We start from the raw sequence: 18100 nt of genomic DNA on the forward strand, positions 1-18100 counted from the left end.
TACACGATATTGTACCGGAACGCTAAATTGCTTGGCGGTACGTCTTTGTCAGTAGGGTGGTAACTAGCCACGGCCGAAGCCTCCCACTAGCCAGACGTGGACCAATTAAGAAACCTCAATCGGCCCAGCCGGGGGTCGAACCCAGGACCTCCGTCAAGTAAATCCACCACGCATACCACTGCGCCAAGGAGGCCTTCAAAATGATAGATCTTTCTTTGCTCGTATGTAAGCAAGTCTCGAAAAACATTATTCTCTTACTGACACAGTCGGTTAAAAAAGTACTGAAATCATGAGATTTTTGTATTAGATGAAAAGAAGTAAGAACTGATCTAATAAACACAAATAAAGACTCAATATTATTTCAAGAGTTAATAATCTTTACCTTTACGTTCCATTAACACAACCGGATTGACACAAAATTAACTGTTATTGTTATAATCGGATTTCTCATTGAAAGGTACAGTCGACATCATAATTCACGTTATCTAACTAACTTTCAGATTTTTTAAATTATAATATATGTAAATCAGTCAATGGTCTCACGACCCAACTATTGCTCCAATCCTTTAATCAATTTAACCTAAAAATATTTTGACAAATTAGGGGTGATGAAAATATAATAAATATAAATAATTTTTATGATTATTATTATAACCATTCGTTAGCAACTTCAAAACTAATTTCTTAGAAGATTTCGGAAATAATAAAATATACTAGTTATGAACTTTGAATAAGTTTTGATAACAGCACAAATATATTCGATCTTTTGCTTTTACTGCTTCTGAAAAATAGAGAGAATTACCAAAAAACTTAAAGCAACCCGAGTGAGGTAGACTATACCTACATGATATTCTTTTTTTATAATCGTCATCCTAGAAGTCCTAGCCTATACAGAAACTATACGTTCTATTTCTGTTTCTGTGTAAATATAGAAATTATAATATTGCAAACTTCAATGATAAATATTCAATTACAGTTTATTCGGTGCCGACTGTACAATGATTATAGCTGATAACTATCATCTTATTGGATGTTTGCTTACAAGATTAATGTTTCGATGCCGCTTATTTATAAATTAACGTTTATTATACGGAGAGCCTTACAAGAATAAACTTGTTACTTACTAACTTGTACCTGATTACTTACTACTACAACAACTTTACTATAAAGGTAAGTTCAGGTTTTCTTTTAATACGATAATGCTAACTAAACAAATATTATAAATGGGATTGTGAGCTTATTTCTTTGTTAAGCTCTACGGTAAAGCGGTCGGACTCATAACCGAGGGGTGGTGGTTCGATTCCCACTCCGTTGGGCTATTGTTGCACCCACTTCTAATACAGTCTTCGTTGGATCTCGTGTTGGCTCGTGCCGACGCTAGGTGGCGCGACTTGTTTCCGTAAAGAGTAGGGATTTAGAGAGGGGTAGCGATCAGTTGGCGGCAACGACTTGCGCTATAAGGCGTTCGTCTTACGGTCGTCTTCAGTATGCTCGTGGCGTTGGTGGCGTCCACATTTCTTGTTGTGTAATTCTTTATGGGTTACTAGAGTGGACAAAGGGAGTGTTTGATAACTGTAAAAGACGTCCTTAACCCTACACTTTGCGTTCACAAGTGCGTGACTCCACTCAAGGTCACCCTCTGCCATTCTAGGGTCTTATTTTGTTACAGTTTGATTTGTTAATTAAGTTCTCCTGACAAATATTGTTTACCTTTGTTCGACATTGCTTTTCTTATTTTTGAGATCCACTTCTGAGGTCTGCTAAAACATATTTTCTTTTATAAAAAAAAGTACTAATACATTGCATTTCACAATGAAGACGAAGTCGCGGACGTCCTCTAATTAATCATAATCTCCTAACTTTAACGCAACTTTCTTTTGGTATCTTCAGCATTACTGTTATTTATTTACACTGTGTCAAAACAAAAATAAAGCGACGGAACCAAAGCACTCTTAAAAAAAACGAATTTTATCACATTTGTTACCAATTATAGCGTTGAAATACACACTGAGAATCGCTCGGGTGTCTGTCTGTGTTGTAATTAATAACTCCTGAGCGCCCTCACTCAACACATGTGCGACTCGGGTTAAAGATTTATAGTATTCAATTTTATTGTAATACTTCCTTTATCTATATTATTTACTAGCTCGTCCGCGTGGAATTTAGTTTTTTCACAAATCCCTCAGGAACCATGGATTTTTCCGGGATAAAAAGTAGTCTATGTGTTAATCCAGGCTATAACTTATTATCTCAATAACAAATTTCAGCTAATTCGGTTCAATAGTTGAAGTGTGAAAGAGTAACAAACATTCATATCATCAAAATCATCAGTTTTCGCAAATCTCGGGAAACCATGGATTTTTCGGGATAAAAAGTAGCCTATGTGTTTATCTAGAGTAAAATCTATTTCCATTCCAAATTTCAGCTAAATCGCTAAAGTAGCGGCGTTATAGAGTAACAAACATCCAAACATCCATACAAACTTTCGCGTTTACAATATTAGTAGGACTAGCCCGTGGTTTCACACGCGCTGTTCCCATTCCAGTGAGAATACGAGAATAAAATATAGCCTGTGAAATTCACAAATAACGTTGCTTTCAAGTGGTAAAAGAATTTTCAAAATCGGTTCAGTCGATCCAGAGATTACCCCTACAATACTACAAACTTTCGTTATCCGTTATCAACCCATATTCGGCTCACTGCTGAGCTCGAGTCTCCTTTCCACCACGCTGGCCCAATATGGATGTGTAGACTTCACACACGCAGAGAATTAAGAAATATCTCTGATATGCAGGTTTCCTCACGATGTTTTCCTTCACTATTTGAGACACGTGATATTTAATTTCTTAAAAAGTTACAAACTTTACTTCTTAATAATCTATAGACATATATAAAAATTAATACATCTATTTCCCTTGGTCATGCCATCACGCGTGAACGGCTAGACCGATTTTACTTTTTTTTTATGTGTTTGTTATTGTCAGGAGAAGTTTCTTATAACAGAAAAAAAGAGGTAAGGGTAGGGGTAAGGGGTAGGTTAGGGTAGGGTAGTTGAAAGTTTACATCGAGTTTCAAGCGCACGAAGTCGCGGGCGTCCGCTAGTATTAGTATAAACTTAGTAAAATGTCCACCCATATTTATTAACTGGCATCCATAATACAATACAGATGAATGTAAATAAAGTACCGTCTGGCGTTTTAATTAATTTCCCCTTACTGGTCACTCACAAATATTGACTTTGGCTAAAAGTATACGGCGATATTGACCAGTAATTCAAACCCCTGTCTTAATTGAAGAGAGAACCCCACCTTCGGAACATACCAATTAAAATTTTAATAGAAATAAAAACACTGATGTACACACATCATCTGTTTTAATAACTAGACAAAGTCTAATGGACAATTAATGGAGTCAGTGAAAGTCAGACCTTCGTCATTTTAAACAAGCTGAAAGTTTGTCTGGTTGTGTTCATACCATAGGTAAGAATGGTAGGAAACTATGTAGTTTCAGTCGTGTTGGCTTTGGATTGTATTTTCAAGAATCCAAACCCTCAGAAGCACATATTCGTAAAAGAACGCATTGATTTATTTACTTTAAACGGGATATCACGAGAATTCTTGTCTTCAGTCGTCAGACATTTAGGTTCGTGGAAACTCTTCGTTAGAGACCTTAAAGATTGAATTGAATGATTGATTGCGAAAATAAAAAACTAGACCAAACTTGGTAATTTTCTGGTTCATGTAAGTTTCATTTTACTTGTTTATGATTTATGTTTAATTGTTTAAGATCAGAATAAAGGCTATATTATATTATTAATTGGGCTTGACCCATTATACCTGCTCCCAAAGTCACTACGATCCTACTACTTATCTATGATAGGAGCAATTGCTGACAAAACTATATGCTTTTCTAACTGAAGAAGATCTGGCCGTCGCAGGTTTGTATTGCAGTAGAGTTAAGAATGAATTTTACTTTGGAGCTTTAATACGTACAAAACCCAAAAAAAATCTAGGGTGGCAACACACATCGGCGTTATCAAAGAGTCAAAGACACCGCGTTCCTCAGATAATGGGCGAGAAGATCAATATTTGGTAACCCATCAGTGACGACGTCCTTTTGGGCGACGACTTCTGTAAATGCATTTTTTTATTTTGTTATTGAAAATACTTCTTGTAGAAATTTTATTTCGTTTTTCAGTGATTGAATGTCAATAAAGGGCATTATTTATACAGATGTAAATCTTGACTATGTGTAATTAGGTACTTCAAAAACCTTTTTTTTAGTTTAAATTTTTTTATATTCACAGTTCACCAATCAGCATTAGAGCTACGTGGTACAGGTACGAGGTTTTTTGACCTCATACTAGAACTTTATATGGTCCGGTACGAGGTATATCGACCTCTTAACTCTTGAAGACGCTAGACGTCCGAGATCAATTGACCTCGTACCGCATCGAATGTGGTAAAAAGGCAATGATGAAAGGTATTTTAAATATGACCACTGTTTTCCTTAACCGTCCAACCAATATGAATGCTTAAATGTGCGACTATAGTCCAATGTACGAGGATCAAATGCAGTAATACTCGAATTTTAATACGACTTTCTAAACCGTATAATTACTGAAGATTGTATGCAAAATATAAGAAATATACAATTTCAAGTGTAACTTAATTATTCTCTCATCAACATAATCAGCCTATTATAACATTAATCAGCCCATTAAGTACATAACCAGGTCTATATTCTTAAAACTTTCGCTGCGGCATTGATTTTTCTGTACTTTCCTCTAGTGCGGTACGAGGTCAATCGACCTCGTAACTCTTGAACACACTAGACATACGAGGTCAATTGACCTCGTACCGCAGCGAACGTGTTAAAGAAGAGGGTACATTACATGCAGCTTAGTCTCTTTGAATTTAAACAGCAATCATTTACTCGACGAACCCAGGAAGAGCTTTAATAGAACAATATTTCTATAATTACAAATCCACAAGATGTCTCAGTAGCAAGCAGTCATAAATAATGGCTGCCAGCTTCACCGATCCCGAACTTCAAACTTCATTTTGCTCATTTAAAGTTCTCCGATAAATCCTTAAGCAAAATTGTACCTACAAATGTCTCGGTAAATAAAGATTAAACCATTTAATCAGAATGTCCTAGAAGCTCGCTCTTGCTTTGTATAGCAAAAAGTTTTGACGTGACTTATATCTTGTGAACTTTGTGTTAAATTAGGAGCACGGAGTGTTTAGTAACGAGAAAGCAGGAAAACAAATTAATGTGTCTAAAGTGAGATGGGTTTCAGAAAAATAATTGTCTAAACTTTGTAAATTAGATTTTAGAAAATTTATTATTAGAACGCCATTTAAAGGGACTATCTTTGGAGAGCTTTTAAGTACAGATACATAATGATTTGTCAGTTTCAGTTTCAATGGAAAGACCATTTCACCTTCATCTTTATCTTAACAGCCGATGGACGTCCACTGCAGGACATAGGCCTTTTGTAGGGACTTCCAAACATCACGATACTGAATCGCGAATTTTATCAGCCGAGTTGGATTCGGTGGTTCACCTCCTTCTTGAAATTGGACCTACCTAACTGGACCATATATCCTAGGTATATTTATTCGTCTACAATTTCGAGTGCAACGTTCTCAACTATAACTAGGTGGAGCGATACATGAGCAATACACATTATTTTTGTTTTGTCCATGTTTATTTTCAGGACCACCTGTTGAGAAACTCTGCTGAGTTAAAGACCATTTATTACTAAGTGTTAAAATGATATTGTTTAGAGAATATCTAGATTCATGCAAAGATTAGGTAAGTTTAAACGTAAAGGAGATCATTCATTTTGGGCCCTTTTTGAAAGTGCCGGCCAACGAAAAAAAATAGCACGAATTGTTAGAACTAGTCATTTGGAGTAATAGTTAATATGGCATGAAAGTTGTAAGAGGGCTCTGAACCAAGTTATACAGGTTCGACGATTAGTTATTTCCATACATTTTGTCAATTTTCAAAAGTGCCCGCCAAGAAAAAAAACTGGTATATATCGTTAGAACTGTTCATTTGGAGCAATAGTTACTACGGCTCAAATATTGTAGGACTGCACTGAACCAAGTTATACAGGTTCGATGACTCGTCACTTCTATACATTTTACTGAGTTTTGTAAGTGCCCGCAAACAAAATAAATCATACGTATCGTTATAACTAGCCATTTGCAGCAATCTTTACTATGGCATAAACATTGTAGTATAGCTTTGTGTCGAGTTATACAGTTTCCATGATTCGTCCAATCCATTTATTTTATTGATTTTTTAAAGTACCGTTTAACAAAAATATGGTACTTATGGTTAAAACTGCCCATTTGGAGTAATAGTTAGTATGGCACAAATGTTGTAAGATTGTTCTGAACTAAGTTATACAGGTTCGATGTCTCGTCACTTCAATGTATTTGATGGAATTTTGTAAGTTACAAAGTAAATGCTATTTATCGTTATAACTAGCCATATTCAGTAATAGTTACTATGGCATAAACGTTGGAGTATAGATCCGAATCAAGTTATACTGTTCAGATGATTCGTCACATCCATATATTTTACTGATTTTTTGAAGTACCGTTCACCTAAAATATGGTACCTAACGTTAAAACTAGTCATTAGGAGCAATAGTTAGTAACACGTTGCACACGCTTAAAAAAAATTCTAGTACTGAAACAAGTTATATAACTTTTATTCATTGGTTTCCTAAAAAGTTGGAAAACATAAAAACAATAATATAAAATATAGAAATAATGATTCTAGGTATTTGCACAAATTCAACATTATGGTGCAAATGTAACTAAAAATTGTGTAATTGTGCATTGAGAGAAATAAAAACGTTTTATTAAGTTCTTCAAGTAATGGTAATTTCGGCAATAACATAACAAATACACGCACAACGGCGAATCACATGGCTAAGTGCAGAAACGGTCCAGAAGGAAGAACATAACAAATAATGATGACACAGCTCTTACACCATGATGACATTTATTTCATATTATTAGTTAAGTATTCATCATTATTACCTATTTATTGTTCCCCATTACATTCAGATATCAACAAAAACATAAGTGACGAATCATCGAACACGACGATGCATAGAAATTAAGAATCATTGAACTTGTATAACATGGCTCAGAGCAGGCCTACAACGGTTGTTGTACTATACTAACTATTACTCCCCGTTCCTATTACAGCCAGTTCTAATGATACGTACCATTTTAATGGTTGGCACTTAAAAATCTACCTACAAAAGGCCTATGTCCTGCAGTGGACGTCCATCGGCTGATATGATGATGATTATGATGACTTAAAAATCAAGAAAATGTATGGATATTACAAATAGTCACACCTGTATAACTTAGATCAGAGCATTTATACAACGTGTCTGCCATACTAACTGACAAAGTATGTCTAAATGATCAGTTAAAATTACACCTGTAAGAATTTTATTGGCAGGCACATTTTAAAATTAATAAGATGTATGGAGATGACATGCCATTTAACCTGTATAAATTGGTTTAGAGCAATCCTACAACATTCGTATCACACTAACTATTGCCACAAATGACCAGTTAAAACGATACGTATCATTGATATTGTCGGTGAGCACTTACAAAACTCAATAAAATGCATATAAGTGACGAGATATCGAACCTTTATAACTTGGTTCAGACCAAACCTACAGCATTCGTGACATACTAAATATTACTCCAAATGGGCAGTTCTGACGATAAGTGCAGTGATAAGTGCATGTTTTTGTAAAACGGCACTTTGAAAATCAATAAAACATATGGATTTGACGAATTATCGAAACTGCATAACTGGACACAGAGCTATACTAAAATGTTTATACCATAGTAACTATTGCTGCAAATGCTAGTTACTACGATACGTATTATTTATATTGTAGGTGGTCACTTACAAAACTCAAAAAATATGTATAGAAGTGACGAGTCATTGAACCTGTATAACTTGATTCAGAACAATCTTACAATATTTGTGCCATACTAACTATTGTTCCAAATGGGCAGTTCTAACGATACGTATCAGTTTTTTTTTCTTAGCGGGCACTTTTGAAAATTGACAAAATGTATGGAAATAACGAATCGTCGAACCTGTATAACTTGGTTCAGGGCCACCTGACAACTTTTATGCCATACTAACTATTGCTCTAAATAGCTAATTCTAACGAGTCGTGCCATTTTTTTTTGTTGGCCGGCACTTTCAAAAAGAGCCCAAAAATGTATGGAGCGTGAATGATCTCCTTTAAAATCAGACTTATTTCAAATATGTTAGCGAAAGAAACCATTCTGGAATTTCTGCCGTTAAGGGTTTCAGAATTAATGACTTAATATTTATATTGTACCTACGTTATTCAGGATGGTACGTTTGGTCAATGAAATTAACACATAAAGCTATGAATAGTGAACCAAATTTGCATTTTTTTTTTATTCTTTACAAGTTAGCCATTGACTGCAATCTCATCTGATGGTAAGTGATGATACAATCTAAGATGGAAGCGGGCTAACTTGTCAGGAGGAGGATGAAAATCCACACCCCCTTCGGTTTCTACACGACATCATACCGGACCGCTAAACCGCTTGGCGGTACGTCTTTGTCGGTAGGGTGGTAATTAGCCACGGCTGAAGCCTACCACCAGCCAGACCTGGACCAATTAAGAAAACCTCAATCGGCACAGCCGGGGATCAAACCCAGGACAGGACACTGCGCCACGGAGGCCGTGCATATCAAATACAAACTTTTGGTTCACTTTATCTTACAGCAACATTAAATTTATCTTGCACCTGCCCCTCTCTCCGCCTTGGCGCCGCCCTTGATAGGTTATTCCTAGATTTTATCTGCGGAACTCTATAAGGGTAGTGATTTTCTAAATAATATTATGCAACCATTACTATAAAAATTACACTAATTTGATTGTTTACCTTATTGAATATACGACTGATCTAAATCATTTTTGTGACAAGCATTAGCTGTCGTAAAATATTACATGCGTACTTACTTATAAAGTGAAAAGTCAGATGAGATCCAAATCACTTACTTACCTGCAACAATATCAAAACACATTAGTTAAAACTCCGTCATACGTTTACAAAATCACTTAATGCTAGATATTTAGTCTTTCGTGTCGCTTATCTTCCAAAAACATTAAAAATTGACAGTGCATTAGTATTATTGGAAGGATGTTACTTCGTAAATGCGTGTAGGTGGGGATCAAAAGAAACGTTATGCGTTTCGGCTTACCATTTATAGATAAGGGCGTGTTATGGAGACGCCTATGCTCTAACGTTGAAAGATTACAATTTTATTTACTGCTTCAAAACGTTTGATAATCCATGTCTTAATTAACCGAGCGAGAGGAAGGATGAGATCTCTTACTATGAGATCCAACGCCGGTATTTTTAATCGAATAAACGTTTTATGATTCCATTCAAAAGGATCTTTAATACTTGGTTGTAAGGTTTAAAGTCTATTAATGGGAATAATAGTTCCGATTGATAGAAGTAATAACGATATATCGATCGAGTTCATTGGTAGCGGATTCTTTACATGTGTTTTGTCGGTAATATCCATTAGCCGCGCGCTGATTTCAAGGAAAACATTTTTTAATAGTTCCACGTGTATGGGAAAATAAAAGCTACTACAATCTGGAAATTCTGTTAATGGTCCCATAAAATCTACGGGGAACGGATTTAATAACCCGAGCTCCTTTATCTGAAATCGCGCCGTAAATCTGATCGGGACGTCTTTTAATTCAAATTTTAATACGCCGGCATAAAACAGACAAACTGACGAACTCTCCGAATGGGATTTATTTGGAGGAAGTTGAATCAATCACGGCCGGTAATCCTGCGGGCCGTAAACAAAGTCGGACAAATGCCGATAAAGCCGACTTTTACGATCTGCCACCTCGTTTATTACGGAGTGCGTCGAGCCGAAACAAAAGTAAGGGAATTGTATTAACAAATCGAACCACACTCAATAGTATTGTTGGTAACGTTTACGATTTGAGGCAATATACTTGTAAATGTATTGGGGCATTATGTCATTAAAATGTTCTATCGTTATCCAGTTATGGCCCGCTTTAGATTTATTTACGACGTTTACTATTTCAATTCGAGCAATTGTATGGACGACGTAGCTGGTTGTGCTTTTATAGAATTATTTATGGCGCCAGAGTAAATCTTTGATTTAGTTTTTTATGGCACCGGACCACTGAAGATCGATAAAGGAATGTTATAAGCACACTAAAGTGTATTTCAAATTAAAATTATAATTAAAGTGTATGTAATAAAAACTAAACTAACGTTCAAAAGTTTTTTTCAGTTACTAAAGCTTTTCTTTTGACAATAGGCAATAATCATTAACTATCTAATTTCGTAGATATATTTTGAAACGTAACTGTCTGACTGACTTATTAACTCTAAGACAAAACTACAAAAGCTATCAAGCTGGCTTGATCGCTAATTATGGTCCTCATAAGAAGGCTTACAGTCATTTTGCGGTTGACATACGTAAATCAGAATACGTAGATAAAGTGAAGCTTTCTACTCGCTAATAATAATGTTTCTTTCCAGTAGTTTTATTCCACAAACAAACGATCAAATCATTTCTTCTTATAATATTAGTATGAGACCGAGCACCACAAGATGTCATGAAATAGACACTACATTATTATATTTGGGCAAATCACTGGATTTCGCATCAAACACGCCTTAATTCAAATACTTAAAATCCCGCTGAATGTCTCACGACAGATTGCAGGAATAATGAGAGACTAAATAAAAAAAAAACAAAAATAATATTAATATAGATATATTATATTCTTAGCTAACACTGGTAAAACAAGAGTCGAGTATACAAATACGTTAGTTTTCTAATTAATTAGTATGAAGATTTCTAACGTCAAGAGCCGTTATGGGAAACTTGACTCTACCGTGTCTTCCCTGACTCGTAACATAAGAATTTATTAATATGCTTTCGCAATTTATTTGTCTGCCGCTTTGTAAGGTAAATCGTTGGAATTATTTGTACGGAATATCTAAAACTATTACATTAATATTTCCGTAATGAACTGAGCTAGAATTTTTAGGAAAATCATGTCTTTTTTCGGATTTTCTGTAATCATTCTCAGTATCAAACTATTTTCTATCAAAGTTATTACTATGTTTTCTGAAGTACCGCTACAATGTCGTATGGAAACTGAAAGGGGTGTGGATTTTCAACCTCCTTAACAAGTTATCCTGCTTCATCCGATTGCATCATCACTTACCATAAGGTCAAGTCAAGTCAAGTCAAGGGCTAACATGCAAAAAGCTCCCACTAGGTGGACTGAAGATTTAAAGCGGGTTGAAGGTTAATATATAGGTGAACGCTTAATTGTCTAATGTATAATGGTCAGCTTCTTTTTTTTGTATCAAAAAGAATATATGCTGTATTTTTAAATATGACCCATTCCCATTCCCCTCCAACTAGTCGTGAAAGACTGTATTAAGAGTGGGTATGACAATAGACCAGAGTGGGTAACTCCGCCATTGCCGGTCCCAAGCCCGGATGCAAAAGGAGGAGGGTTGGTCAGGAGAGACCATACCTACCGTAAAAGGTCAACGCCGAGTCTCAGGCGGCGGGAAATATCCTGACAACACCATGGCCACCTAGCGCCCATGAAGCGGTAACCAGTGACCGAGAGGAGTAAATGACCTCTAAAAGACTGATCCGGAAGGACGAGGGAACCCACCGTGATTATATTCCCAAGAAAACCACCACATCAACAATGAAGACACAAAGTAAAGAGAGCGATTTGTTGGACAATCCGACTAACACTCGGCGCCATTCGGTACCCGGGCTGGATGGTGTGAAATATGCGACCGAAGCTCCGTACGGAGAAGCAGCAAGTGCATCAATCACCTCTAAACATTTTAAAACATCGATACGCGAACACCAGCGTATAGCAGCCTGGAATGTTAGAGGATTACTCAAACCAGGAAAGCTATGCATCGTGGAAAAAGAAATGGTTAGCCACAAAATTAACATACTGGCTATAAGCGAGACCCATTTGCAAGGATATGGTCACTACAAGACTTCTATGGGGAATACCTTCTATTTCTCTGGCTCAGATAATTCCAGCTCAAATGGAGTAGGTATCTTGGTGCCGGATAGGTTGAATGGATATGTCCTTGGATATAACCCAGTATCAGACCGCATTGTTACAATGAAACTAAACACCAAACCGTGCACTTTGAATATAGTTTCAATTTATGCTCCAACCTCGCAATCATCTGAGGAAGAGATAGAAACGTTCTACGGGAAGCTAGAGGAAACGTTAGACTCAATTCCGAATCGAGAAATAACCATGATTCTCGGTGATTGGAACGCAAAAGTGGGTAACACAACGGCCGATGAACATCTACGCGAAACCGTGGGACATTATGGACTTGGTTCAAGGAACGAACGTGGCGAGAGATTGATATTGCAAAAGCCAAGGCGTAGTCAGAATTGACGAAATGATGTCCCAACCTTTCAAATTTTGCAAAGGAGTGCGTCAGGGCTGCATTCTCTCGCCTATTTTATTTAACGCATACGGCGAGTACATTATGAGGCATACCTGCGACCAGTGGGAAGGAGGCGTACGCATTGGTGGAGTAAAATTAAATAACCTCCGATATGCAGATGATACTACGCTTCTGGCCGCAGATGAAGCAGAAATGTGCACATTGCTGGAGAGAATGGAACGAGTCAGCATTAACTTGGGCCTATCTATCAACAAAGACAAAACCAAAATCATGGTCATGGATAGATCACATACCTTAGGTTTCACTGGCGCACTCAACCTACATTTTGTTGAAGAATTCGTGTACCTCGGATCCACCATCACGAATAATGGCTCCTGTGAACTGGACGTACGAAGAAGGATTGGGATGGCCAAGAGTGCCATGTCTCAGCTACATAAAACTTGGAAAGACCGTAACATCTCGCTGAGAACTAAAATAAAACTCGTTCGCACACTCGTCTTTTCCATCCTTCTCTATGGGGCTGAGACGTGGACCTTAAAATCTGCAGACCGCAAAAGGATTGACGCTTTCAAGATGTGGTGTTGGAGGAAAATGCTCCGGATTCCATGGACTGCATTTCGGACTAACGCCTCTATACTTGCCCAACTCAAGGTTAAAATTAGACTCTCCACCATATGCCTCAAGCGTATTTTAGAGTACTTCGGACACATTGCCAGGAAAGACGGAGATAATCTGGAAAAATTAGTTATTACTGGCAAGGTGGAAGGAAAAAGATCGCGGGGGCGCAGCCCGATGCGTTGGTCCGACCAGGTCCGCACTACACTCGAGTCCACAGTTTACGATGCTCTTCGCGTAGCCGGAGATAGGAAAGAATGGCATACCATCCTAAAGACAAGGATTAGAGATGGAGGTGGTCACGACCCTCACACATGAGGAATACGACTCACGGAGGAGGATGACAATAGACCAACGGAGCGGGGATGAACCACCCCACCATGATGAGTCCGACCGCTCTTACCGTTGAGCTATTGAGGCTCTAGGGCTCTTTAGAACAAGTGTATTTAAGTCTTAATAAACTCATGGATAGCCGATGTGACATCTTTTAATGCAGTCTTGTGCAACCTGGGCAACAAACCAATAAACGTTGTTATTCCTGGTGCTAAGTAGTGGTGTAAGTGCTAAAACGGTAAGAAAGAAAGAAAAAATCTTTATTAGAGCATTATGCCACACGAATATGCACATTATGAGAGAAACGAATTTTTCATTAGGTTGACCCTCTGGGTGGACCAAAGATATCAAGCCCTGCCAGTGGATGCAGGCGACTATAAACCCTATTGTTTCGAAGTCCTTATGACAGGCCCATGTTCAGCAATGGACCTACATCTTTTTTGCAGGTGAGGCTTTCGGCCGTGGCTAGTTACCACCCTACCGATATAGACGTGCCGCCAAGCGGTACGTGCGTAGCGTTCCGATACCGAATGTAGTGAAGAAACCGAAAGGGGTGTGGATTTTCATCCTCCTCTAACAAGTAAGCCCGCTTCCATCTTAGATTGCATCAGCACTAGCTATCAGATGAGATTGTAGTCAAGGGCTAACTTGTAAAGAATAAAAAAAACATCGGCTAAAAAAATTACGGAATCAAATTAAAAACAAAATGACGTCACACATTTTTGAAATTGTATACCGTCTAAGTACAAAAATACCTAGTAATTCTTTACGAAATACAATATAATACAAAAGAGAGAAACAAAGTAAACAGGCATCGGTTAAACTCAAAAAGCCATGAGCGTAGATAAAAACATCACATCGACATCTCGATCACGAGCCGGAATCCGTACTGTCATGACGAAGACGTACAAGAGCTGACAAGGTCATGCTTACACAAGATTAATGTATTGCAAGCTATTTCTTTAACTTCGAATGTTGTGAATCCATTTGTTGTCCTTAAATATCTTAAGCAAGAATATGGGTCAAAATTTTACTATTCATTTATTTACCAAAATGAAAATTTTACTAAAGGCTATCTATAATAAGGACAAAGATAATGATTATTTAACTAATTTATAGAAAATCAAAAATTTTACAAAAGACCTCCATGTTACAACGTCAACCACAAAAACCACAAAGTTTTGACTTCGGTGTCCATCTACAAATAAAATAAAAACATATCCATTTTTATATTTGAACACGACGTTTTTTGAAATAAGGAAGTAAGGAAGTTCTGTCAGAGTTTCACATCATTCATATTATCCTTAACATCTTTTGATTTTTTTGGAAATATTATTTTTTTCTTTTGTTAACTCTTTTCCGGGCGCACTTTTACCTTTTCAATGGTAAAACATACTCAGTCAGTAAATAAGTAAAGAATTAGAAGTAAACATTAATTTAGGTCATACCTTGTTCTGTACAGTTTAATTCAGTGAAAACTTTCTAACTTCTAAAAATTATATCCTTGAATGTATTATTTTTGTTTTTTATACTCGTTTTCATTTCGGACATCAAATAAATGATAAATTAGGTACTTTGTTAGTTCTATCTATTCTTTTCTATCCAAATTATAGAAAAGAACAAATAGCTAAACTATATCGTCAATAGCAAACTCTATAACAAGTTTAATAATGTTTCGTGACTCTAGCTTTTGTTTTACCGTTATATTTACAGTACATCGGGCTAATATCCCACAAAAGTTGATACATTTTTTCCCGCAGGGACTTCATATTATTGCTTCTCCCAAATATTAAGCTCATTTCAAAACTATTTTCTGCGAGATTTTTCCCAATAATATATTATTGCGTCGATCGTTGACGAAACAACGTTGTAACTTCGTTCTATTCTCCATCATAGCTTTATTGGCCGTTGGTTTAGATATTTCCCGCAATATATAGTTCACATTGTGTTTTGTATTTAAGCAGTTTAGATAGAAACGCTGATCGAAACCACCATACTTGCGTCTGTTATTTTTCCCATAGGCATATGTTCTATATTAACAATGTGCCTCGTTTACCCAGTATTTGCATATTTGGCTGAATTTCTATTAGGTTCTAAGTCCGATTGAGTGTAGAAATTTCAAGCTTTTATTTATTTCAAGGAATTATTGTTAGAACTTAGAAGAAAGTTTGCAGTCTTTACATCCCCATGCTTTGTAAAGCACGTTAATAAGAACGGAGGCCTAGCATTGTAGTAGGCTATTATATACAAAAACGCTGATGAGTATGATGGTATTCATTTTTATGAAGTTTATTATCATTATTTGAATAAAATAATTACATATGTTGCTTCTTGCTGTTTGATAATATCAGAACAATAAAACAAATTGTAGAACTTGCGAACTTTAGAAGAATTAGTCTGCGAAGTTTGCCACTTAATTATTGGCTTTATTTACATTCTTAATAAAGTAGAGGTAAGGTTTAATTCCGAGATTCAGAACAAACAAACATCGAGACATTTGTTGTGAATTCTCCGACCAAAAAAAAAGAATCTGGTTTTAAAAAAGGCGACCATCATTACCAAGAAAGCATCTTGATTGCGACACGAGGTACGCTTTCGGAAAGTCCATTAGAAAAATTGCTGTTCAAGTTTTCGAGGGAATGTTAAGAGATGACCGAGAAAAAGGAACAAGAATGCGAGGCCGAGGCGCAACAAAATGAAGAAATTAACTCGAAATCGGTGTAACAACGGGGAGATCACTTAATCGCCTCTCGTCAGGAACCGGTTTTTTTCCGAGGTCAGCGGGCGGTTTGGTACAGTTACGATTGTTATTGATGGGACTTCGCATGATTGTTTCAATTCAGACATACTATGGGAAACTTTCTTTGAGAATTGTCAACCGTTTTGACATGATTGTCTAATAGGTACCCTGGTAATTGTAATGATTAAATTGTTTTAATGACCTACTCCAGGGACCTTTCTTACACTGTAGCAGAGGGAATTTGGAAACTTTCGACTAGCATATAATCGTTATCAGATATAACGAAAATAAACTGAACCGATCTAAAGGATTTACTAACATCTTCTACGAAGACAGAATAAACTAATTTTATATTTAAAATCAAATCAAAATTCATTAAATTTAAATCAAATCAAAATTAAATTAAATTTTGAAATAATCACTTTTAAAACTTACTACTACATATTATAGTATAACCCAATTTAGGATATCTGATGATCCATAAACAAGTTGAAAAAAATGACCTAAGAGTCCTTTAAAGTTCAAAATACTGCACTCAAACGCGATCTAAAGCGATCAAAACTTAACTATCCTCAGGATAAAAAAGAGCTGAAGCATAGTTAGACTAGAGTTAAGTCCAGTCTACTCTAGCCAGTTAAAAAAATTGCATTTGTGACCACATAATCTTGAAGAAATCGATGAAGTACGATCAAGACAATAGACATTAACTCGTATACTTCTAAATGCCTCATTATTTTTGGAATTCAATGACAAAGTAAACCATTTTCTTTTAGTGATTATTATTATTAACTGGTCCGTTTTTTCATTCAACTCTGATACATTCTTCGATTAATATTTCAACAACGAATAACTAAAATATTGTTTTCCATAACATTAAAAGTCAATTTGTAACAAAAGCAGACAGACAACATGATACATCCCCATTAGAATTATTCGAAAACGTAGCTATTTAATCAAAAGTATCCGCTGGGAAATATGCGCAGGGCTATCTCTAAATTCACACGGTTCACTGAAATTACAATATCCAAATTCCCAATACGCAATATTTCGAATATTACGTATTGGGAATTATAAAAGCTGTCTATGCCGAATGATATATTTGTTAAAGAGGTACAAATTTGTATTAGAATAAAGCTGAAAATTCATGCTCTGGATTCTGATGACAAATTACATTCATTAATTTCTTCACTACGAGAAAACGCAGTGTTGGTCGACTCCCCAACAGGTGGACTGATGACATGAAGCCAGTCCCAGGGAATCGCTGTATGCAGGTGGATCAGGATCGTGACGTTTGGAAGTCTCTACAAAATGCCTTTGTCCTGCAGCTGACGTCCAACGGCTGATATGATGATGATGATGGATTTTTTACATTCCAGGCTATCTTTTGGAACGGTTCCTTTATGGGCCAAGAGTCTGCGATCGCCAGACAAACCAAAAACATTTTAGGAAGGCTGAAGATAATGATGATGATGATGATGATGGTGTTCACAGTGTATTTTTAATTTAAGCTAAATAAATAACTGGAATATTATTGGTAGTGATTATTTATTAAAGGTAGAAGCCCATGGAGACATTATTGGAACATAAGTATTAAGTCAAAGAGAATTCGCTCGTCCCTAATACACTTTCAAGTTTACCTACAAATATAAGTACAAAGAATAAAATTGTATATCTCGGAGAGCAAGCGGTTACCTCGGAGGATATTAGGTCGCGCCACCCGGTTGGTCCAGGGATCACGAACGCGTTTTGGTGTATGCCGCAAGTGATAAGCTTTTGATTATTTTAACTGATTCAATCGATTGTATTATGTATACAGAGAACCATCTCGTTTGAATGAATT

General features: G+C 36.4%; 2 protein-coding genes across 8 annotated transcripts in view; one reads left to right on the forward strand and one right to left on the reverse strand.

Annotated features, from left to right (window-relative positions):
- The window catches only part of LOC112054260 (uncharacterized), a 254519-nt gene that overhangs the window by 173337 nt on the left and 63082 nt on the right, over nt 1-18100 (reverse strand). The gene's annotated exons all lie outside the window — the stretch shown is intronic.
- Nucleotides 11603-13589, forward strand: LOC128199289 (uncharacterized). The gene is made up of 2 exons (XM_052888194.1): nt 11603-12512; nt 12544-13589. Exons 1-2 carry the CDS (start codon nt 11756-11758, stop codon nt 13503-13505), a joined length of 1719 nt encoding a protein of 572 aa, XP_052744154.1. The 5' UTR covers nt 11603-11755; the 3' UTR covers nt 13506-13589.

This window comes from Bicyclus anynana, chromosome 21, assembly GCF_947172395.1.
Source record: "Bicyclus anynana chromosome 21, ilBicAnyn1.1, whole genome shotgun sequence".
NCBI classification, from domain to species: Eukaryota; Metazoa; Arthropoda; class Insecta; order Lepidoptera; family Nymphalidae; genus Bicyclus; species Bicyclus anynana.

Excerpts from the sequence above, each read along its gene's own strand:
- LOC128199289 (XM_052888194.1), top strand. The coding sequence starts at position 11,756 with ATGACCTCTAAAAGACTGATCCGGAAGGACGAGGGAACCCACCGTGAT. Across the intron at positions 12,513-12,543 it reads ACTTGGTTCAAGGAACGAAC|GCGTAGTCAGAATTGACGAA; the intron begins GTGGCGAGAGAT and ends GCAAAAGCCAAG.